General features: G+C 45.3%; 1 protein-coding gene across 1 annotated transcript in view; it reads right to left on the minus strand.

Moving 5' to 3' along the window:
* The window catches only part of NCOA6 (nuclear receptor coactivator 6), a 44,208-nt gene extending 24,646 nt beyond the window's left edge, over positions 1-19,562 (minus strand). The window contains exons 1-8 of the mRNA XM_048321451.1: positions 19,520-19,562; positions 12,737-12,839; positions 7,369-7,521; positions 6,991-7,265; positions 3,973-4,128; positions 3,282-3,404; positions 1,762-1,890; positions 127-939 (exon numbers count right to left, since the gene is read on the minus strand). Coding sequence (XP_048177408.1) covers positions 127-939; positions 1,762-1,890; positions 3,282-3,404; positions 3,973-4,128; positions 6,991-7,225 — 1,456 coding nt within the window. The 5' untranslated portion in view covers positions 7,226-7,265; positions 7,369-7,521; positions 12,737-12,839; positions 19,520-19,562. The remainder of the gene's footprint in view (positions 1-126; positions 940-1,761; positions 1,891-3,281; positions 3,405-3,972; positions 4,129-6,990; positions 7,266-7,368; positions 7,522-12,736; positions 12,840-19,519) is intronic.
* Between the last annotated feature and the right edge of the window lie 3,862 nt (positions 19,563-23,424).

Below are 23,424 nucleotides of genomic sequence, written 5' to 3' on the forward strand. Positions count from 1 at the left end.
CTCATACTCCATCTATTTGTTGATTCTGTCTCATAAAGGATCTTTTCAGAACTAACAGCAACATTAGTTCTTGCCACTTTATGTTTGGGGTTTTCTTAAATAAAAGAAGATCTCAGTACTTCTTACCTCCTAAACCAGGGTGTAAACCTTGTGGACCTTGGTTTTGCTGCTGCATCACCATGAAGTTGGGGGGTACATTCCCCTGTTGCACCATAGGATTACGACTAGGAGAACTGACAGGCTGCTGGAATCCCTGGGGAAGTGTGCTACTCTGGGGAGGCCTTGGTCCCAGCTGCTGCTGTGTCTGGTTAACAGTTGGAGATGAGGCAGGAGAGCCCTGCTGGAAGGAGGAGGGAGAGGAAGCAGGAGACTTGTTGGTCAGGTGGGGTTGTTGTAATGGTGTAGGAACCCGTGAGGGCCCTCCCTGAAGGCTTTTCATTTGAGGAGCAGTAAACTGGCCAGGATTGCTCATCTGGGGAAAGTTTGAGTGAGCCTGGGAAGCTTGCTGGCTTCCAAAAGGATATGGAGGTGGAGGATGAGTAGGAGTTTGTACTGTAGCTAGAGATGGTCTTGCTTGAAGCTGCTGCTGCATTTGTCCAGGCAACGGGGCCTTTTTCCAACCCTGGTTTACTGTCAGTGTACCCAGCGCTCCCTGGGTTGGAGGAGGCTGAAGTGCTCCAGAAGGAAGGTGGTTCCAGCCAGGGGGAACTGGAACCTGTGCTGGTGAAGTGAATGAAGGTCGAATACCCTGCTGTGGCTGCTGATGTGGCTGGGGAGGCCGACTCTGCAACTGCTGCTGCTGTAGCTGCTGAAAGTTGGCTGAGTTCATCTGCCTGTTTACAGGAACTGACTGCATTGAATGGAGCTGGGGAGCTAAAGATCCAGATGGATGATTTTGCTGCTGTATATTTAGCCCAGATAAGAGTGGGTCCATTGCATCTATTAAAATAGCAGAGAAAAACAATAAAAAAAAGTAACCTACTGTAGACAAAACCCATCACAAAACAAGAAAGGCTAAATTGCTTGCTTGCATTTCCTTATTCTGCATAAAATTTCATGTTCCAGAGAAGCCAGGTCTTATCAATTTATATCCTCTAAAATAAAGCACAACAGCCCCACAATGCTACAGACTGATGTGAGCCCTCTACACACTTAGAACTGCAGAATCACACAGTATCTCAGCTGGAACGACCATTGAGCCCAAATCCCTGCTCCTGGCAGGACCATCTAAAACTAAACCACAGGACTAAGAGCGTCATCCAGACACTCCCTGAACTCTGTCAGGCTTGGTGCCATGACCACTTCCCTGGGGAGACTGTGAAGAATAAACCCTAAACATTCACACCTACCAGACCCCTGATCCTTAAACTACCAGTCTATCCACCCTTCCTGAAAAGAGGGGAAAAAAGAGCACCAGAAATATTCCTGCCTCGTTGAACTAATCCTTCTCTTACCTCTGGCTAAACATAAAGCTCAGTCACAACAGTTCAACTGCAAAAATACCACTGCCATTGCTCAACACATTTGAACAAAATACCAAGTAAGCTGGTGATTTATTAAGCACCCAAATTATTTGAAAAAATTTAACAGATTAAGGGGGAAGGCAAGTTTTCACAGGAAGAGTAGCTCCCAGAAAGGCAGGGAAAATGTTCCTCCAGAACAATTCTGGAGTACTCTCAGGAATACACAGTCAAGCCTGTGTGCTGAAGAATCAACATTTAAGAACATTTTCAGACCAGTACTATGACTAAATTTTACCACCTGGCTGTGAGGAAGGCCGAGGTGTTCGTGGCTGCAGCTCAGCACTAGCACCACTTGCCACCATAGAGGAGGGCACATTTCCACCCTGGGACATCATGACAGCTGCAGCATTGCTCATTCTTATTAAACCTTAAAAAATAAAAATAGAAATTATCAAGTCTTGCAGTTACATAGAGAAGAATTTCAGAATTTTTTCCTTTAAAAAGAAAAAATTATATTTGTCAGTAAAACATTTCTTTAGACTTCAAGAATTGTTTGTCCAAAATAACCTGAGGACACACCTCTCTGTCTGAAAGCTCAGATTCCCTGGTATCAAACAAGTTCAGGTCATGCTGTAGCTCTTTCTTTAACACTAAATTTTTAAAAAGAGTATAAAAGGAACCACTACTGACTCATGAATTAATGTGAGCCTGACTTGCCACTGAAAGCACCAAGTGACAAGATTGTATCAAAGCTGCACATGGAACTCAGGCTTTTGCAAGATCTGAAACTAGAAAGTAACTGAGGTGTTGCAAGAGAGAAAAAAATTCAATGTTTTACTTCCACAGGCTGCTATTTTCTAAAATGATTGCTATTGTTGCCCTGTTGGTTATACTGCTGTTATGTTGTTGACCTGCAGAGAGGAAATAAAGGCACTGATCAGCACAGTGGAGAGCAGAGCCCTTCTTTAAATGTTTTAAAGGACAAAGATTTCACTACTGTGTAATTAGGTTTTTACAAAGGCGAAATGTTCTTTCCATTCCTTCTCAACAGCCACAAATGCATCTTAGATAAACTGACCAAAAATGCTCCTGCTTTAATTGCTTTAAATCCTATTTACTAAAATATTAGTTATTTTGCCTTGAGTCAGCTATTTTAATAAATTACATAGTAGCTTTCTTTGTAAAAAGTCTTTGTAAAATCTGAATTTTGTAGCTGAAAATTCCTTATGCATAAACAAAGCTCTAAAATACAGTTTAATCAACTACACCTCTCCACAAAAATTCCTTCTTTATGATCAGACCTCAGAAGTTTATCAGAAAATAAAATGAGAGAGTAACAATGACAGTCCTATACTTCCCATAATTCTAACGGATTTAATCTAAGTCAGTTTATTGTACACTGAATAGAGACTTATGCACATTTCCATAAAGGGAACCAAACAGAACACTGTGAAAATTTGTGCATATTTCAAAGTGAATTCACTATACTCAACTCATGTGCTTTAAAAGGCTTTATGTGAAAAAACCCCGAACCAACCAACTAACCAACAAAACCCCAAACCACCACACCCTCAAAATACCTGAAAACAAACAAACTGGCCCCACCAAAATCACTCCAATGCTTGTGGGACACAATGCAGCCAACAATTTATTTACATAACACCAAACATGGTTTGACAGCACAGAACAAGAACAGACATTAATTTAAATGGCCATTACAATTCTGCAAACAATAGCTGCTGTAAGCAGCAGTTTCATTAGTCCAGCAGCAGATTTCTGAGTGTCTGAAGCTGCACAAAGGCAGCTGAGGGGATTTACCTTGCCCCCCCTGCATGGGGAACCCCGTGTCCATGCGCATGGCGCTGCTCGCTCCCAGGGGCCCGTTGATCCGCACATCCTGGCTCCTGCTCTGGGCTAAGGCCAAGTTGATAGCACCTTCCCCTAAAGCAATGCACAGGGTGGGTGAACAGAAGAGACAGAAAAGCAGAACACAGACATTTGCAAAAGGACATGTAAGAAATGCCGAGGAAGGAAGAAGAGGCTCCACCTCCACTGTGCACTTTAGAAGGACACTTACACATCACACCATCCTTCTGGATTCAGTTTTAAGAAAACCAAATGTCATGACAAGCATTACCTGCCCTTGGTTTCATCCTGAGGGTGCTCCTGGACAGCTGTCCAGAATGGATAGTGTAACTGTGAAATCCACTGAAAACTTGTCTTAAAGACAGCCTCATATGAAACAACAGGGAAAGAAAATGAGCCAACCCTTTCCTAAGTCAACACACAGAAAACATTTTCCAGGAGGGTTCCTGATGCCCAGAGCATTTTCAGGTTTCATTTTTATTTGTAGTAAATTTTATTCTTGAAAGAATAAAAGTCCTGGGCTATCTTTTTCACTAAAGCTAAAGTAGTAACTTAGAAGCTTTGCAACATTAACCAAGTACACAAAACTGCTTTTTGAGTCTACTTAAATGTGAGCTTTGGAAGCAGATTTGGTGTGAAATACCTTCAATCTGAACTGAGAGAATGCCCAGGTCTCGGAGCTGTTGGTTGTTGTTCTGAGCCAGGATTCGCAGCCGCTCGGCTGCTTCCCGGGGGATGTTGAAGGTGACACGGACACTGTTCCAAGGCTCTATCTTCTGCACTTTTAACTTGTTGGATTCTTAACAGAAAAACAACCAAAGTCAGTGCAAAGGCAGTTTTTAAACATGTCTGATGAAACAACTTGGTTAAAAAGTTGAAAAAAATGAAACAGTTTTTGGCTTTGAAAATTGCCAGTGCTTGGTCTCAGGTACAGGAAATTTTTCCCCACACAGGTGTACAGTGACCAATGCTGCCAAACCACATCAGGGATTTTCCAAAAAATTAGCAGTAAAAAAACTACTCAATGATAACCAATACAACAGACGACACACTCACTTGATAGTATTACTCAAAAATTGAAATATTCTGTGGATAAACTACTTTGGAAAGATAAGAAAATATCTAATAAAACAGATTTCATACAATTATAGGTATTAGGTTTGGGTTGGAAGGGACCTTAAAGCCCAATCCATTCCACTCCCTGCCACGGGCAGGGACACTTTCCACTAGACCAGGGTGCTCCAATCCCTGTCCAACCTGGCCTTGGGCACTGCCAGGGATCCAGGGGCAGCCACAGCTGCTCTGGGCACCCTGTGCCAGGGCCTCCCCACCCTCCCAGGGAACAATTCCTTCCCAATATCCCATGTAACCCTGCCTTCTGGCAGTGGGAAGCCATTCCCTGTGTCCTGTCCCTCCATCCCTTGTCCCCAGTCCCTCTCCAGCTCTCCTGGAGCCCCTTTAGGCCCTGGAAGCGGCTCTGAGCTCTCCCTGCAGCCTCCTCTTCTCCAGGTGAGCACCCCCAGCTCTCCCAGCCTGGCTCCAGAGCAGAGGGACTCCAGCCCTGTGATACAGTACATTTGTTTGGGAACCAGATGGATAAGGGGAAAAAACTGACTACAGGAGTGAAACACTTGAAATATTTGCTCTAAAAATGCTTGTGAAACCTTTTTTTTTTTTTTTTTTTTTTTACAAGGCCAGTGCCAACAGAGTCCTAGCAGTATTTCATTGATTTCTACCTTATTATTTAGTTTTCTGGATATGTATTTCATATCCACTGCCAAAAATGTCTCAAAGTCATGCAAAATACTTACTTGCACGTTTTCTGAAAGCCTGTTCTACACATGAGTGTTTCTACATAGATCAGTGGTTTTCAAAGTAACAGCAAAAAGGTTGGGCAGTTATGCTGGATACATTATCCAAAGTGATACCTACCTAAATGATTGCTACAAAATGCAGTTAAGGATAGTTAAAAACACAGCTCCCAATATAGCTTTATAAGTTTCCAGTTTCTATCTTCCTGTAAAGAAAGTTCCTCTCAAAACAGAAAGCATTGACCCAAATTTTCATCAGCCAGCTCCTCCACTGTAACCTTAGATTTACTCAACATTTGCTACCTTTTGGAGTCTGAAAAACATGTTAGTTAAGAATGCCAGCACTCATTCCTATTTAGGAATCTCTTGTTCACCACTAATTCACCAAGACCCTTTTGCTGCTACAGTAACAGAATTATTAAATTCATCCTCGTTCTACCTATAAGCCTGTTTTTGGCTGGGAACATGTCAGGAGGAGTTTTAAAATCTCCTTTTGTGGAGGTTTGAACAGTCTCATTTTTTCTGTTATTAATGTTCCAATATTTAACACAGAAAAATTGTATTATCAGTTTTGGTATTTCTATGTATTTGTACCCAGGTTTCTCATTTTTCAAACACTGCATCTGCCAAGATAACCCCACGTTATTTACTAACTCCACATTCAGGATATCCTATTTTGCTCTGAATCAGTTTAAATAACTTCTCACATGGATAATTTTCAAATTAGCTTGACATTGATTTTAAAAATTTGCTTTCTCAGCTGAGGTCTGAATCATGTTTATTAATCCTGGCATTAATATTTATAACAGACTCAGCATGCAGATGCCTCTGTGTAACAAAGGTGACTATGTGCAGCAACAGACTGAATAGATGTCAAAAACTACACAATTCATCTGTGGAATTACACACATCCCTTCACACCAGTAACCATCTGTTAGTTTACATCTACTGCCAACTGTTTGTGAGATACAGCTCAAAACTGTAGTATTTCTTCATAGTATTTTTGTCTTATCCCAGCTTTTTTATCTCCCTGAGCAAGAACAGCAAGAACCCAACAAACTGATGCCAGCTGACTACATGGACAAAATTGAAAGAAAGGAATAAAGTGACAAAGAAATTCAGTTTGGTTCTTGAGGAGTAATGTGTTATTTTTCTGAAAAGGTGTTTGACACTGTTGAAGAAAACAATCACTGCTACCTAACTGAGCAGCCATCAATAATCAGCCTAAGACCTTTTGCAAGGAAGTTCAGACAGGAAACAAATGTCTTTTTCCAGATCTAAACATGCTGGCAAAAGATGTCCCAAAAAGCCTGCTATCAGTGACGTGCCATGGAGCTGCTCCCAGAGCTGGGTGAGCATTCGGGGGTACATGAGGGCACTCCCCACCCCCAACACAAACCAATCAATCAGGTAGGGTAGGTCAGAAAAGGGCAGTAATATCACAGGTACTGGAGAGTGAACACATTCTCAGATGAACTGCAGTAGTTTAAAATGGACGGTTTGGACAGTAAAACACATCTCCTGTGTGAACCAGCCTGGTTTCACTTTCATATAACACAGTCGTGTAATAGAGGGACATGAAAGAGAATAAAACCAGGCAAAATGTGGAAACAGAATAGAAATGAAGGAACTTGCTAAATAAATCAGTTTCAAACAACAAACCCACTGCAGACACTTGCAGTCTACATTTCTGAGAAGAACAGCTCACAAATTCACTAAGAATAACCCCAACCAATATCATAACAAACTAAGTAGCTCAAACCCAACATAAACTACTTTTTGTGCAAGTACCCTGACTACCTAAATAAGCTTTTTAAGGACAGCTGAAAAGTGACAAGAAGGTGCATTACCCATGTGTAAAAGGCCAGGCACATTCTCCAGTATGGTATCCAGCTTCTGTTCAAAGTCTCTGTCACTTATATTTCCTTTAAAAGCTACAAAGATTGTGGAATCCCCAGGAGCAGCCTCCTGTTTCAGTTCATCTTCCTCCAGTCCTGAATCAAAATCCACCTCTAAGTCTTCCATAGCTGAGGAGTACAAGGAGGCATATGTATCTTTTAAGTTAGGTAGATCATCCAAAACCATTGTTTCCAACAATGGGAGCCTGTCAGACGTCAAGGTGATGCTTGGAAGGGAAAAAAAGAATTATAATACATATAATAATAATTGTGTAAGGACATTAACAGCTGCTTTCAGTGGAACATTTGGTCATTGCCAGAAAAACCTACCTGGTGACCCAATGTTGGGCTCTGTGAGACCAACTGTGTGAGGCTGCAAATGGTGGCCATGGCAGTGTCTGAGCTGTTTCTCCACTAGGACAAACAGAAGGGGTTTCCTGACAGAATCCTGCTGCACGGGACTTGAGAAGTATTCCAGTTGATCTAAAAGACAGACAGGTAGAAAGGAAGGTAGAGGATAAAAAATCAGAGGAAAATGAATTCTATTCATCTCCATATCGTAGAGGGGACAAGCAGGCATCTGGTACCAATGCTGCAGTGCCTGACTGTTGGGAGACTGTAAAACTACTCACAGCAATAGCTGAATTATAGAATGATAGGAAGAATTCACTTTTAGAGACTGCAGATGCAATAGGTGCAAAGCACTAAGAAAGCCACAGCACATGTTTACCAGGAGAAATGTAGCATTTGACAAATATTTTACTCCCACCCAGGGAAATCTCAGGCATAATGTGCCAACTTTCTTAAAGTTTGTAAAGATTTAGGTGTTTTCAGCTTCTTAGGCACATAACAACCTGAAATCTGCTCCCCTGTCACAGCCCACAACTCTCACCATGCCCCCACATCGTGCTCAGATAACAATGAATTCAATAAGACAAGTTCCACACCTGATGGATTTTGCTTAATAAGAAGTCTAAACTTTGCAATGAATTTTGCCATTATGACATTAATCTATGCTGTTACAGAAGTACAATCTATGATAAAATTATCCCAAAACTTCCAGTGGTCACCACCAATGTTAAGATACGCATTTTCCCACTCCATCACAAGGGCAATGGCAGTACCCTTTCCAGATGAGACATCTGCTCTAACACTCAGCACTTTGCAAGTATTGCTAAAATATTCAAACCATCTGTAGAAACAGCCAAAAAAAGGGACCTGCTCCTGACCACCATTGTCAAAACCAAATCAATTCACCAGCCAGGACTGTCAAGACCTCATAACTCCAAAGCTGTGGGTATTTGGCACAACCCACCCAGAAGGTTTAGCTCAGGACAACAGACCCTTTAACAGGATACAGATTGGGGTTTTGGCAGAGGTTCAAGTTCCCAACACAAATTAAAAACACAACTTTGAGATTAAAGGTGAGCTGCAGATACTGGCCGGAAAACAGCCTTTTCTAATAAAAAAATCTAACAATGTTAGACAAGTGCAGATTCAACTCTGCACTGTTTGCACACTCACATAATGCTGCTGAAGGGACAATATCACAAAGGAAAAACCAGGGACTTGGAAGCCACAAAATCCCCTCAGCTTTTTGGTCAGATCTCTACACATATACTCACTATATTTCAAAAATACAGGTTTTTTCTTCCTTGCAACCCTACCCCACACCAGGCAATCCAACAGCACTAAGGAATAATCCCCTATTTTACATGCAGTTACTCTCTCATCCTGCAGCACCAGCCTTCATCCTCAAATCTCAGATTAAAAACTGAGCTAATTTTGTCTCACAAGCTCTTCTGCAGCCCTGCATCAGAAAATAAGTTTAATGTTTCACAGGCACTGATCTGTTTCCACAGTGCTTTCATATACTTATTATTCCCATGGAAATTTTCAAGATGGGCAATAGAGAAAGAAATTTTAAAAATTCATTACCAGGTGAACACAGAGACAATTAAATCTTCTTTTTTTCCCAGACTCCTTGCTGCTCAGCTCTGTGTCTAAATTACTGCTCTGAGTGTTCGGCACCTCCATTAAGTCAAACTCCTCAGTGCCATGTCAGGTGCCCAGATAATGAGAATCACAATTGATAGGAGTCTGTGAAAAGATGTTTTAACTGATTGTCACACAATTTCTTGGACAGATAACTTCCTTACCCAAGCTGGCTTTACACCAACCAGGAGAGCAGGCCTTCTCCTTCTGTGTTCCTACATCTTTCATTCCACATCCACTGACCCCAGGGAGGGAGGAGCTGGGAGTCCTACACAAATGGCCTTTTTAATGACCAAGCACAGCCATTCTGTGCGAGGACTGAGGCAAACATCCTGTGAAATATAAGCACTATATTTTGAGGAAAATAACATAGAACATGATTTGTCAGAAAGTCTTGAGTAAATTTTTTAGGGAGAGAAATCTCAGCTCAAAATATAGGCTCTTACGTGTTGAAAAGGTACAACTACTTGGAGGTGATGGGGTGTTGCACCTCCAGCAAGAAACATGAGTACACCTGACAATCCCTAACACCAAAGAAATAAGAATTTATCTACAAGAACACAAACATTTCAAGTCTTTATTTGAATGGAAGTGTCTGAAGCCTCCATCTTCCCTGTAAAAGAGCAGAACACCCCCAGACTGCTTAAATCATGGTTTTTAAGCAATTCATAAAAATGCTGCAGCTTAGACCAAATTTCATCAACCTCATCTCAGTGTGCTAAAATCTGACAGGATTTGTTGAAGTTATGGCCCTTTGTAAATGCTATAAAAATCGAGTTTTCTAAATCCCAAAGGACCATGGGCCTTGTTTCACTTGACTCAGAGAATCACAGGACCACAGGGATATGGTGAGGGAAGGAAACAAACCAAGACCAAGCTTTACATTTTACCTCCCAGATGCGCATATATAGCTACAGCTCCCATTGCATTTTTTCTTTACATCATGCTCCTCAAGGATCTCTGCTACATTCATCTGCACTCTCTCCTTCTCAAACACACAGAATTTAGTCCATTCCTATATTCAGGTATCATTTATCTCAAGTATGACATGAGAAAGTGATGATTTGCAAAATTTTCTTCTTCAGGCAGTGCACAGCACACCATCCATGTCAGAGCAAATGAATCCCAGCTGCAGAACATCCTAACAACTTCTGTAATCTCATGGTTATAGGGCTGGCTTCCATAAACCCTGAGCAAGCACTTGACCGTAATCAGCAGGTACCTTCCCTCAACACTCTTCCACACAAACACAAAATGCCTTCAGCATAAGCACACCCAGGTAAAACACTGGTCATTCAACAGTCCATGTAAACCAGAACTCCCAGCAGGTTATGGAGGATCTCTGATGAGTAAGAACCACACCTGAGCTGATGTGTACAACTGCAGCACACTTCAGGAACTCAAGCACCCATGCTCACTTGGCAGCACAAAAAGGTCTCTGACCGTCATCCTGCCTTCAAAAAGCCCACATGGCCTCCTTCCTGTCCCTGCACCTGCTCCTTTAGAGTTTCCAAATTAGTATTTCCCATTTTACAGCTGTTTCTGGGAACTCAGAGCAAGTCCAGTGCTACCACATGGCAACCATTTACCCTCAAACCTGGCCTGGAACTGGCTACAGCAGCAAAACCAGTGTTATGCCTCTTTATTATAAAGTTGGTCTTAGTACATCTTAGTACACCTAACTGAAGTAAGAGAGCTGGGGATAAACAGCCAAATAACAGACAAATGGCCAAAATGCACCTGCACTGTTGTATGGGGACAGTGGGTGGAAGAGCACGGCCCATGAAGACCAGAGTGTCCAACCCAAAGGATGCAGGGCACACCCTGGGCTGCTGGAGCCAGGAGCTCCCAGGCACACTCACCATATGCATAAAACAACTGACCCACTAAAATGTGCAAAACAGAGACTCTTCAGAGGAAGAATTCCCACAAGATAGAGGATGCCACAGCTGAGACCTGGGCTGATGGACAGCTGGGGCACACACACAACCACCAGGAGCCCCAAGGCATTTTGCCATGGCCTGTGCTGTCCCCACCAGCAGCCTGACAGCAACAGGCAGCCTGCACAACAAATCCAGCACCACATGGCTGGGCAAGGCTTGGAAAATCCCATCCAGACCCTGGGAGAGATGGGATTAGAGCAAAATCTCAAAGAGCCAGTTGTCACTAAGTGGGGAGCAGCTGAACACTGGAAAGCCAGCAGGCTCTGGAGTACCTGCAAGTGCTGGCCTCTGGGGTGAAAAACAACACAAAGGAAAAAACCCCAACTGATATCTTTCCTGATATGAGGAAATCTTATCCCAAGGTTCACTTAACTGATCCAAACTTATGTCAATTTGTCTCTTAAATAGAACTTGAAATCTCTTGCCTTGCTTTCTCCTATCTATTGCACTACACAGAGCACACAAACCAAACCAAGGCCTTGTCTGGCCACCTGTCCCAGGCTTTCTGCCATAGTCTATTGATTTACAAGCTTCTTAATGTATTCAAAATAAACACTTTCACAACTGATGTCATACCAGAACATGCACTCTCCCAAAACAAATAAAAAGTACTAAAATCCTACTCTACATCTCAGCACTCTTCCAAATTACACAAAAGATTGGAAAGGGTGAGAGCAGAAGGAAGGATGGATTGATGCCCTTCACTAGCAGATGGCACTAGCTGGCACTAAGCAGGGTCCTCATCCTCACACTGACCATTATTTAAAGCTGCAATAGGGAAGGGAAAGAAATGAGGTTATAGTCAAATCCGTTGAGGAAACCAGAATTCAGAGTGAGGAGGGAAAGTCTGGGATACCTGTACCAACATAATTTCTAAAGGATTGAAATTGCTTTTGCTGTCACTGAAAAATGGTTTTCAAGCAACTTAATAGATTTAAAAAATCAGGAAAAAGGATATCCTGGATAACACACTTTAATGTTTTCTGCTTCCTTTGTTTTAGGTGCCAATGAGAAAAAGATGTAGAGATTTTCTTGATGGGGGCAGAGGAGGTTCAGTGTTGCCAGAATACTGGTGAGAGGATGGGTTTCTTTGAACCTGTAACATGCACTCTTATACAGTCACACAGGCTTCATTTAAACTGTAACACCTGGAAACCCCAGAGACACTGATCACAACACTGTCTCTACTGGAGATTTATTAACAGTGTATTATCCTCCTACAGCTGTTCCATTTGTTGCCCAGCATAGCGATCTTGGAGCTTGTTAAACCTGAGCAATGAATAAACCTAGACACCCACAACCATTCTACGATAAAAAGATTAAAATAACATCATGGTTTTGAGCAAAAAAACAAACAAACAATACTTTTAAACAAATTCTAGGCAAGTGTCATTTAACAGTATAACACAAGGAGATTAAATAAGGCTAAGAACCACTGTTACAATGTGAAAGAATACCTAAAGATAAACTTAAACATGCACTAAAATTTCCTCTAAAACAACCTAGCCAGGGTTCCAGTAATTTTGAACTTCCAACGTTGGTGTTAGATGAATGACACCACTAAAGCATCTCAACTGTTCTCCTTGGGAGGAACAGCCAAAAACCTGATGGCAAATACCCCTAACCCTGTATGGCCGAGTGGGGAGTCAGCTCTGGAGCCAGCCCAGCCCTGCAAACACACACAGCAGTGGGGACAGGCAGGGGGAGAATGTAAAAAAAACAAGAGATATTCAGATGCATCATATGCTTATTTTACCTACCAAAACAAATGTCACAACTTCAGTATTTTGGGGTGCGCAACAGGATTTCAGGTAATTCCAGACTGGCAAACATGGTTAAACAGCAACTCCCAAATATGGAATCCTGAAAGAAAACCATCACATTTCATCAGACAATGATGCACAATTACAGAAATACTGAACATAATGGCAAATAGCTCCATTTTTAATGCGCAGTTTTGCACCAAGTCAGATGCTCTCCTCAGCAGTGTAAAAAGCACATGTTACTATATTCAAATTCAAACAGCAAAACCTGAGGAACCTGAAAAAACAACCTTTCATTACGGGCAGAAAATGGAATACTTCCTTTAGCTGGAAATGACATTCTATTCTTCTAAACATGGCAAGTTTTATCTAGAATAATGTATTTATTTAGGTTTAAGGACAAACTCATCTAGATTAAACCAATCTTCAGAGAAACCAGCACAGCCAGGATGTCCCTCAGCTCATCCTAAGCAGGCGCCTAAACTGGCTCAGGTTAAGCTCATTCCAGAAACACGTTCCGAGCCCACAGGACCACCTCAGACAGACAGTGCTGCTGCAGGTGGCCAACATGGGGAGGTGAATCCATTCCTAGCCCCTGCTGCTGGTCACGGGCTCATCAAGCTGCACTCCAGCTCCTGGGATCATAAAAACACAGCAGTAAAGCTAAATGGCCTCGGAACAACAAAACACCGCCCCTCGAATCAACGGGATTTATAGGCACAGCCCAGGGCTGGTGCTCAAGGAGATTTTCTGCTTACGTGCTTGCCTGCTCCTCAGTGGGAAAGGGGACTGCCCAAAAACAAACAGGGGAAGCAGAAGAGGGAAGAAGACTCAGAAAGAAAAAGTAGAGATTTGTCTTCTGTCTAGACAACAAAGCAAAATTGCTTTAAAAGCCTTATTGTGCTACAGCCTTTGCACTTCTGCCAACCCAGCAAATCAGAGAGAAGGAAAGAGGTTTTACATTAACTCAAATCATGTATGCTTTGCAGCACTTTTAATAGTCATCTAACACTTCAGCCTCTCGTATCTTCTTGTATTTCTAAGTAATTGTAACTCAAGAAGTGTAGCACCAAGTCAAAGGCCTGATGACTAAATCACAAGCAGTGACCTGTTTCCAGCTATATGCACCTGCCTAAATACCATGACCAGACACCAAGCTGAGGGGCAAAATCAAAATTTGAAATAGGAAATTTTAGTATTGTTTGTTGTGTAAGCCAAAACTAAAAAAAGTTTTCATGTTCTACAGCAGATACTGCATTAGTTCTACTTTTTCACCCTTTTCATAAAAGGATGGTCCACAGCCTAAAACTGAGTCCTGTAACAAACTGGCTGGTTACCTCCAAAGCTAGGCCAAGACTTCACAGGAAAGGCCAGGCATTGTAAAAGCTGATTTGAAGGAAGCCTCCAAGGTGCAGCAGCCAGTCCCCATGCTGAGTGCCCACGCCTTAGCCCGGCAGGGAGAGGGTTATTTTGGCTAAAGGGTGGGGAAGTAAAGGGAAGAAAAATCTTCTGAAGTCTTTGGTGCAAGGAACCAAAGGGGTTTTGTTCCTCCAGTTCTCCCTTCTGAGTGTCTCACACCATGACGCCTAACTGCTCCAAAGGACCGGGAAAGACAGGCTGCCCTAGCAAGATCCAGTGAGAAACTGAGAATGGTCAGCCTGGGCTATGGGAAGAAGAAGAAAAAATAACTGCTGCTGTCTCCATTCCCATTGTGCACGAGATGAGACCAAATTTGATTAATGAAGATAAGCAATCAACATTGATTCATTAAGTCCCGCTTTCACTACAGTAAGTTACCCGACAGACCTGGAGACTGAGCACACACCTTAGCACGCCACAAGGCATCACAGAAACAGCCCTGCAAAGTGTTCCAGCTACAGAAAGAGTTTTGTTTAGAGTTTATGCTTTCCCAAACACCAAGAAAACAAACCAAGTTAGTCTCCAGCAAGGCAGGCTTTGTTCACTCACACTGACACAGAACTGGTCACCGTTCCTCACACTGGTCTGCTCCCATAGCCCTCAAGCGTAAAACACTGAAACCCAAATGTTTCCAACAAGGAGAAAATTACAGCTTGTTATAACACACATGACTCTTTGCAGTGATATCCTCATGTAGTCTGACAGCAGCTTTAATGAAACATCAGTTTGTTAAAGTTTCATGAAGTTTGCTGAAAGCCCACGACTCATGCCAAGCTGCAATGGACACACCTCAGCTGAACCATTCAGTTTTATTCCAACAGAATTTGACTGCTGAGACGCTCAGGACTGCTCTAAAACGCAGGATGATAACTCCAGAATAAGCAGCTAAGTTAGCCACGTAGAAATTACCCCTTTCAGCAGCTGAGATACAAACCAAGGCAGCTGCCAGGCACAAGGGAAATGGGAATCAGCAATGCTCTTGGAAGCTGCAGTCTACCCAGCACAATATTTGGTCAATCAATTCCCATTAGCTGAGTTACTTATGTCCCATGTTAAGGATATTTCCATCTGGAAGAAGCACACTGTGAATACTGACAGAGCTTTGCAGTACATAACTTTCCACAAAGATCCACCAACGCAATCAGCAAACAAAATGAGATGCTATTTAAAAGCAGGAGCATCTTGACTGTATTTGATCTTGCCTTCAAAAGTTATGAAAAATGCCTTTTTAAGTAGCAATCTGTGCTCTGTGTTACAACAAGATTTTCATTTAAACCTGAATTTAACCAGTACCAGACCTTTTTGGGCTGACACACCCCACAGGCTCTCCTTTATCACCAAATTCTCACACCAATAGAACCAGCCCAGAAATTTTTGCAATCATCAGCACTGAACTAAGGTTTGACTGAAAACTGCACCTTCTGCAATATTATTTCTTCTTACATCTAATAAATATCTAGGAAATCTCAGTGAAGCCTTTAAAATTCTGAAATGATATAAAGGATAAAGAAAGAATTGAAGCTAAAACAAACGGCTTAAAAGAAATTCTTTGATAGGAGACACTCAGTATCAAGGAGATTGTGTTCCCTGACCAAAAAACTAATCTTCATATAACAGAAGCAGGTACAGCTTTGGTAAAAATTTGGATTATTCTGAGAGTTTCCTGACTGTATAAAAACTTGCAGTTTATTTTGTGCTGCTCTGGGCTTTTGGAAAAATCAAATTTCAAGTGTTATTTATTGTCACTACTGCCATTAAGAACAATGTAAGCAGCTTAGGACCTTCTGGTGAAATGTGGATGCAACAGAACTGGAGAGCAACGCATTCTTGCAGGGATGGGAAGAGCACTCCCAAAAAACCCTTTGAAGGAACACTTTGCCATGCATGGCAACAGATGGGAATGAGGCGGTCTTTAAGGCCTCCCCCAACCCAAACCATTCTGGGATTCTGTAAATGCAGAACAGAGGCTTAACGCAGTTTCTGCGAGCACCACACTGAAACCACAATGAGAAACATAATCTTACACTGGCTGCATGGCCCTGGCAGGTCATTTGATTTTCAAAACAATAAAAATTATAAAATTAAAATAATTTGCCTAGGACTTGGGGAATTCAATAGCATGCATCTTTTGGTGGAATAACTAGATGATGCCCTTTCATACACCAGACCTAAAGCTTGGGCTTCCATATATGCAACTGAGCATAAGCAACTTCCTGTCCCAAGTTATCAGCTTACACAAATTAATTTAGACAAGGTATCATTCATCTCCTGCACTTTTCTATTTTCATACAAATCCAATCCAAAGCCCTGTGCAGGGCTATGCTTCAGGGCACTCATACCAGCTGGAGAAGCAGGCAACTGGTCTCGGTTCCAAGAAGACGATGGCCCTCACGAGCTGTGGAGTCCCACACGTGTCTCCATTCCTCACCCCAGCTCCCAAACAAACAGCACTGTGACACACACCGGTTGGTTTCATTTTTTTCCCAAATGCATAAAGAAGGGTTATTTACTGAGTTACAGCCTCAGGGCTGTCACATATACATGACAAATCCAGTACTTATTTCTATTTTTGATTACTACAGCAGCAATTTTTGATGTACCATTCAGTGTGCAGGTGGGATGCTGTTCCACTGGATGGAAAATGATGCTCAGTGCCCAATGGACTGAGAAAAATCCCCAGCTCCTGGACCTCTGGAAGACTTCCACTACTGTCCTTCTGCATAATTCAAAGCTTAGATTAACTTTATACTCCAGCAGCATCACTTTAATGATCCAGGACACAAGACAATCTAAGTTATCTTCATCCTCTTGAGCTAAACCTCCAGCTCTCCATGCAGGAACACACTGACTGCATGGCTGAAACGTTCAGTTATCTGCAATTAATGGGTGGCTCCTGCTGAAGAACATCAGTGACCTGCTCCAGTGGAGACAGCTGAGTCTGTAACAGTGTCAAGACAAAACACGAAATATCCACCTCTCTGGTAAAGCAAAGGTGAGTTGCTTGTCTGGCTGCTGGAAATGGAGACACTCGCCTGGAGATGGAAAACACCTCACCTGGAGCCTGACGAAGCATCTTCCCTGCTGCCTCAGTTCGGTATCCGGGGTTATTTCTCCTTCCACAGCTGGCCCTTACCTTTTCCCAGCCCTACACATTCTTTCTCATTCCTTCTGCTCCAGCTGTGCATTAAGGAAAAAGCTCATGCTTGAACCCAGTTTTTGCAGCACCAAGGGTCGAGTCCTGCTGCTCAGTGCCCTACACGCCAGCAGGCCTCCTGCTCCCTCACACTGCCGTGGCACCACAGCTTTGTATTTCTCAACAGACACCACAGGATTTTGAAACAGGCACCCCCATCATGCCTTCTGCCCTTCAGAGGTTCTCTAGTGACCTATAAAATTTCACCATTCTCAATGCAAATTGTTACAGCCACATTAACTCTTCAATCCCTTCAGCAGCAAGCCCTTTGCCACTGCAGATCTATTAAATTTAGTGACTCTGTGTAATTGGGTTGTAACTCCAGCTTCCACCCGAAAGCAATCACTATGGTACTAGAACATCAAAATATACTGCCAATCTAAGGTTTAGTTATCATGTTGAAACATTTAACATCTCCCACAAAGGCAGGAACCTTTGTTATGCTCAGACAGCACAAAGAGTGGCATTACAGCTGTTCAGCAGAAGTAACCTCCACAACCTGTGTTTTCATGTATTTAAGCCACTGAAAAATGGAAACACCAACACTTCAAGATGCACAAGGACCTGGAATTCTTTGGCTTCCCTACACACAGTTGTTTCTCATTTTAGAGAAGCACATGCTTTTTTACTAGAAAAATGCAAAATTACTACATCACCTGGAAGCCTGTTGTAAACAACTCCTTCCTCCCATTCCTACAGAAGGATAGGCCTTCCAGAGAAAACGGCTGGAGAGCACCGCTGGGAGATTTTCAGCCAAAATCCAACACCTAACAGAAGATCCTTCCTTGGGTTTAAAATACTAACAAACGTGATTTCTCAACTGAAGGTCAGGTCTGTGTGCAGCCCTCCTTGTTCTGATGCCCCATAGGAGAGCCCGGACACAGTGTTACCGTGAAACATTTCCTCCCAAAGCCGGGTAACTTTCAGAGGAAGCCACAGGGCTCAGTGGATACTTAGAATCTCTAGCAAACACCTGGATGCTGTGCTGCAGGCACTGCGTGCAGTCCCCAGGCCCGCAGACCTGGCCATTCTGAACACACGCCTTGAAACCTTTGTTTCTCACCCCACAAGATACATAGAGAAGGTGGGACCATTTGCTAGAATTCGAAAAGAGCTGCTAAATCCAAAAGTTGTGGTTATTACACTTGGTAACCTTTACAGAAAATGCCACATTTGCTCTTTGTAGTTGTTTTCCACATACAGGAAACACTGAAAGGTGCCTTAGCTAAAGAACCAGTCAGAACAACACACAGTAATTATAAAAGCAACAAGAGGCATTGCCTTTCTTCTAAGAGAGGTTTTCCTGTAGTAAAACTACTGTAGTAAAAGTCTGAGAAAGGTTTTACTGCAGTTCCCAGTGAGGGGAATGAGCACAAATGTGTCTACCAGGAGGCTGAGGGGTTATGGAGAGACAAAGCTCATGAAGCTCCAACCTGCTCCCAGGATGCAGACCCACAGAAAAGCTCTGTCCTTCCATCCCCAAAGCAGCGGGAAGGAATCAGAGCCCTGAGCTTTCCGAGATCTTTCAAAAGTAGCTGAAATTTAAAGAAACACAGAAACCACACGGAGGGGACGAGTGAAGGGCCTTTTTCTGACTGGTTTAAGAGTCACCGAGGACTCGAACAAAAGCGAAACGTCAACGCGCCCCGGCTGACACGGCACAAAGCCGTCACCGCCCGCATGAGGTCAGGGCTGAGGGACCGGGCTCACACACAGCGGCCGGACCGCGGGGCAGCTCCCGGGTCTGACAGCGCTGCCGGCCCGGCCGCGCTCCCTCCCGGGCCGGGGGAGCCGGGCCGAGCCGCCGCCCGGGAGCGCGGCCGAGAGCCGAGTGCGGGCCGGGCAGGGTCGGCTCCGCGCCGGGTGCTGCGGGGCCGCAGGCCGCGGGCGGGCGGGCTCTGCCGGTGCCGCGGCTCCGCCGCACGCTGACAGGCTCCTGCCGAGCGCCCCGGCACCGCCGGAACGCCCCCGGCCCGGCCGCTCGGCCGCCGGCGGCCCGGGCCCGGCACCGCTCAGCGCTCCGCCAGGCCCCGCCGCCTCTTCCCCCGCGCCGCGGGCTCGGCCTGCGCCCCGCCCGGGCCGGCCCCGCCGCTCCCGCCCCGCCGCCGCCGCCGTCGCCGCCGCGTCCCGACCCCCGCGTCCCGACCCCCGCCCCGCCCTCCCCTCACCTGGACCCGCCGCCGCCGCCGCCGGGGGCGCGCGCGGGGCCGCGGGGGCGCGCGGGGCGGGGGTCGCGCGCGGCCCGGGACTCCAGCGCCGCTCCGCCACCGCCTGCGCCGCGCACGTGACCCGCGCGCGCCTGCGCCCGAGCGCGCGGGGGCGGGGGGGGCACCGCGACCCCCGGGGCTGCCCCGGGACCTCCCCGCGACACCGCGGGGACACCCCGGGAACACCCCGGGAACACCGCGGGGACAGCCCGGGAACACCCCAGGAACACCGCGGGGACGCCCCGGGAACACCGCGGGGACAGCCCGGGAACACCCCAGGAACACCGCGGGGACACCCGGCCCGGGCACCGGGCGCCGCACGGCAGCCCCGCCGCGCCCCCCGCCAGCGGGTCCCCCGCCGGTCTCCCCCGCCACGGGAGAGCTGTGCCCCCCGCGAGGGGGGCGGTGGCGGCGGCTGCTTCTGGGAACGGCGACAAAGTATCTGCTGGATGGAGTTGAAGAAAAAATAATAACTGAGGCCTTTATGGGAAATTTCCGGGAAATGAGGTTTTTAGTTCGAATTTTAAATCATAACGTTTCATCCGAAGGTTTCGGACTCCTTGAATATCCCTGAATTATACTTTCGTTTTACCAGTGGGGAGACGGGGAAGAAGCCAGGGAGTGACCTGGTATGGACTCAGCAAAGGCCACAATGCTGAGTTTTAATTAAAGGTCTAGTAATGTGATTAATGAACAGGTCCATGGGCCTAAAATCCCCAGTGGGCAATGCCAGATCCCTAAAATGTCCCCTCAGCACACAGGGGTCTTACAGCTGAAGGGACCCTCACAGGACACAGAGCCCATTGGTTTGTCTCTTCCTACATCCTTTATTAATGTGAGAAATGGTTGATTAATACAAAAACTGAAATGTCTGGTTTCCTGCTCATTGTTGCTGTGGGCACAAAGCTCTTGCCTGGCATTGGGGGAGAAGCGAAACACGTGGCAATTCCTATTTCAGGGTAGGAAAACAATCAAAAGTCCTTTATGGGGAAAATAAAGACTGGTCCTACAAAAGCACATGTGATTCAGTAGCTTGAGCAGGTTCTGAGGAGGGGTTTCAGGAGAGTGTGTGCAGCTGGAGCCAGCCCTTACAGCCTCCCTTGGCTTCATGTGGAATACTGCTGGATAAACAACGTGAAAAAGGGATTTTTTTTTTTTTGCAAAACCTTTTAAATACAACAAACCTATATCTCGTCGGGCACTACAGCTTGCAACACAGAGAAAACGCCTTTTTATAAATTCACATATAATTGCATTCCACAAAACCCACCAAAACGAAATAATTAATGTCGTGGTTAGTATAGGACTTATCTCAAGCATTACATCTGGTTGGTGTGTGCAGAGCTGCAGGCAGATTGCCTCTTTCCTTCGTCTCTGTGGCTCTCCAGCTCCGTGCTGGCAGAGGGTGAGGAATCCCTTCCTCAAGGATTGTTCTGCTCATGCCTTTTTGTGTCTTCCACAGTCTCTAGGGCAGCAATTCCAGTGTGCTGAGACAAGGGCAAAGCCCTCCTGAGGCCCTCAGGGCTGTCAGGTCAGAAGAGACGGGGATCAGTCACAGGGGTGGGAAGGAGGAACATTCGATTCACCTGATCATCTGTTGGAGTTTCCATTTGCCTTCGTGTGGGTGATTCCCAGGCTTTGCCTAGCTCTGCTCCTGGATTTTGGGACTGGCTGGAAACACAAGGAAGCTGTGAGAAAATTTCTTTGGTACCAAGAATTAACCTTTCTTCCCCATGTGACTTCATGTTTTCCCTGTTTCATGAGACTCTTCTTAAACCAGCTGCACTGAACTTCCTCCTCCAGCCTCATCTTCCCCAAAAGGCATCCCCCCAGCACAGAGATCAGAGCGCTGCTTCCAAAAAACCCCAGTGTTTCCCACTGCTGTTGCTGTGCTTGTCATGCCAGATTGTCCTGCAGGATTCTTGGCTTGCTTGCTTTTATGTGTGTTATGCCCATTAATACCAGGCACATCTCAAATCCCTCAGCAAACAAGAACAAGTCAAATGCTATTTTCCAAAACCTGACTTTTCTGGAAGCACAATACTGAGGTGTCCCACCAAGATCTGCTCCAGCCATCCAAGTGCTGTGACTTTCTGATCTGGGCTTGAGAGATCCCCCACGGACAACTTCCCTGTGCCTAATCACACAGAGAGTTTGCAAACAAGCCCTCCTTTCCTTAGCAGCTTGAGGCCTGTACATCCACTTCATTCTTTGGAGCACGCTGCTTCCCATGGCTTCTGATGCTTCTGCTCACTGTTGGGAAAGACCAGAACTGGTTCAGTCTCACATAATTAAAATTAACCCAAATTCTCTTTAAATAGCCTTGTCACATGTGTAAGGAAGCAAAGAGAAGGCGGAGCTGAAGGGACACCAGGGTGACAGGACACAACCAAAGACCTTTTTGAGGCATCTCTGCTGCAGACTGAGCAGTTGAAGGAACCACCAGTGGCCTTTCCATCCGCTGGCAGTGGGGAAAAGGGAATAATGTGATGTGGAGGGGTGAGAGGGAAGAAACATGAGACAGCTCCAGACCTGCCTCACCACATCCCTGCAGCAAAGTGTGCTGCAGGCTGATCTCCAGAGCCGAGCTTAGTACACGGCCTGGATGTTCCTGGGTCTTGCCCAGGCTCTGTACAGCATAACCAACACAGGAGAAGCTGTGGCTGTCCCATCCCTGGAAGTCCAAGGCCAGGTTGGACAGGGCTTGGAGCAATCAGGGATGGTGGAAGGTGTCCCTGCCCATGGCAGAGGGTGGGACTGGACAATCGCTAATGCCCCCTCCAACCCAAACCATTCTGTGATTTTTTGTCATTCTGTTTGTGGAACTCATCCAGGAGCAGAACCTCAGTTTGTTTGGGATGCTGGAGCTTTGCTGCAAAACAATGACACACAATGATACCACAGCACCTGCAGGGAAGGAGGGCTACCTGCAGCAGAGACAGCTGTTTGAGCTGCCTCATTGTCCACAACAGAACACAAATGCATTTGATATCATGACAATCAAAACTGTGGGTTTATTTACACACATTTTCATATGGCAGTATTTTCAAAGGACAGGTATTACACAGACAAAGCAGCTGGACTCATGACCAGCTTTGGATTTTTCTGAATTTAAATAATGTACAACGACTTGAAAAAAATAATGTCCCCTCTAACACCAGTACAACGCTCACTTGGAGAGGAGGAAGGAAGATCTGTTGCATTGCAGTCACTATGACTTTTGATCTGGTGTTTCGTTAAACTGTGAGTGTGGGGAGAAAGAGAGAGGTGGGCAATTGGCCACAGCTGTGATAGACAAGGCAGGGTTACGCGGGAGTTAATCTCTCCTCCTCCACTCTGAGGATACGGAAAGGGGAGTCCCGGCTGTGCCAGGAGCAGCCGTGGTGGGTGAAGGTCCATGGCTGCCCAGGAGCTGTTGTAACACGGGATGCTCCCCACGGGCAGCAGGGTCAGCTCTGCCAGGACAATCTGCCCCTAAAAATGCTGTGACCACTGGAGAGCCCTTCGAAGGCAGCGGCAGCGTGTGTCAGTGCTCTGGTGCTCCTACTCCACCTGCCCTCCACACAAGTGTGCTTCATGTTTAATGGTGCCCTGCCTCTCCGAAACCAGCTCTGCCTGTCAGAGCTTTCCTGTCCCTGACTAGGTGCCAATTTCCATCACTGAGGTATGGAAGAGCTTTCCAAAACCGCTGGAATCACCTGGGTGCTACAGGAGCTCTTCCCGCTCCATCTGATTCTCTGCAAAACTTTACCAACCCCTCAGTGCTTCTGATCTTCATAAAAGAGATGCAGGTTTCCTCTCAGGGTGTTTACCGAGGCCTGACTCCCTTTCTCTCCCGGATCAGCCCTGTCGGGTTGGGCAGCAGT

The sequence above is a fragment of the Corvus hawaiiensis genome, chromosome 17 (assembly GCF_020740725.1).
Source record: "Corvus hawaiiensis isolate bCorHaw1 chromosome 17, bCorHaw1.pri.cur, whole genome shotgun sequence".
Lineage (NCBI taxonomy): Eukaryota > Metazoa > Chordata > Aves > Passeriformes > Corvidae > Corvus > Corvus hawaiiensis.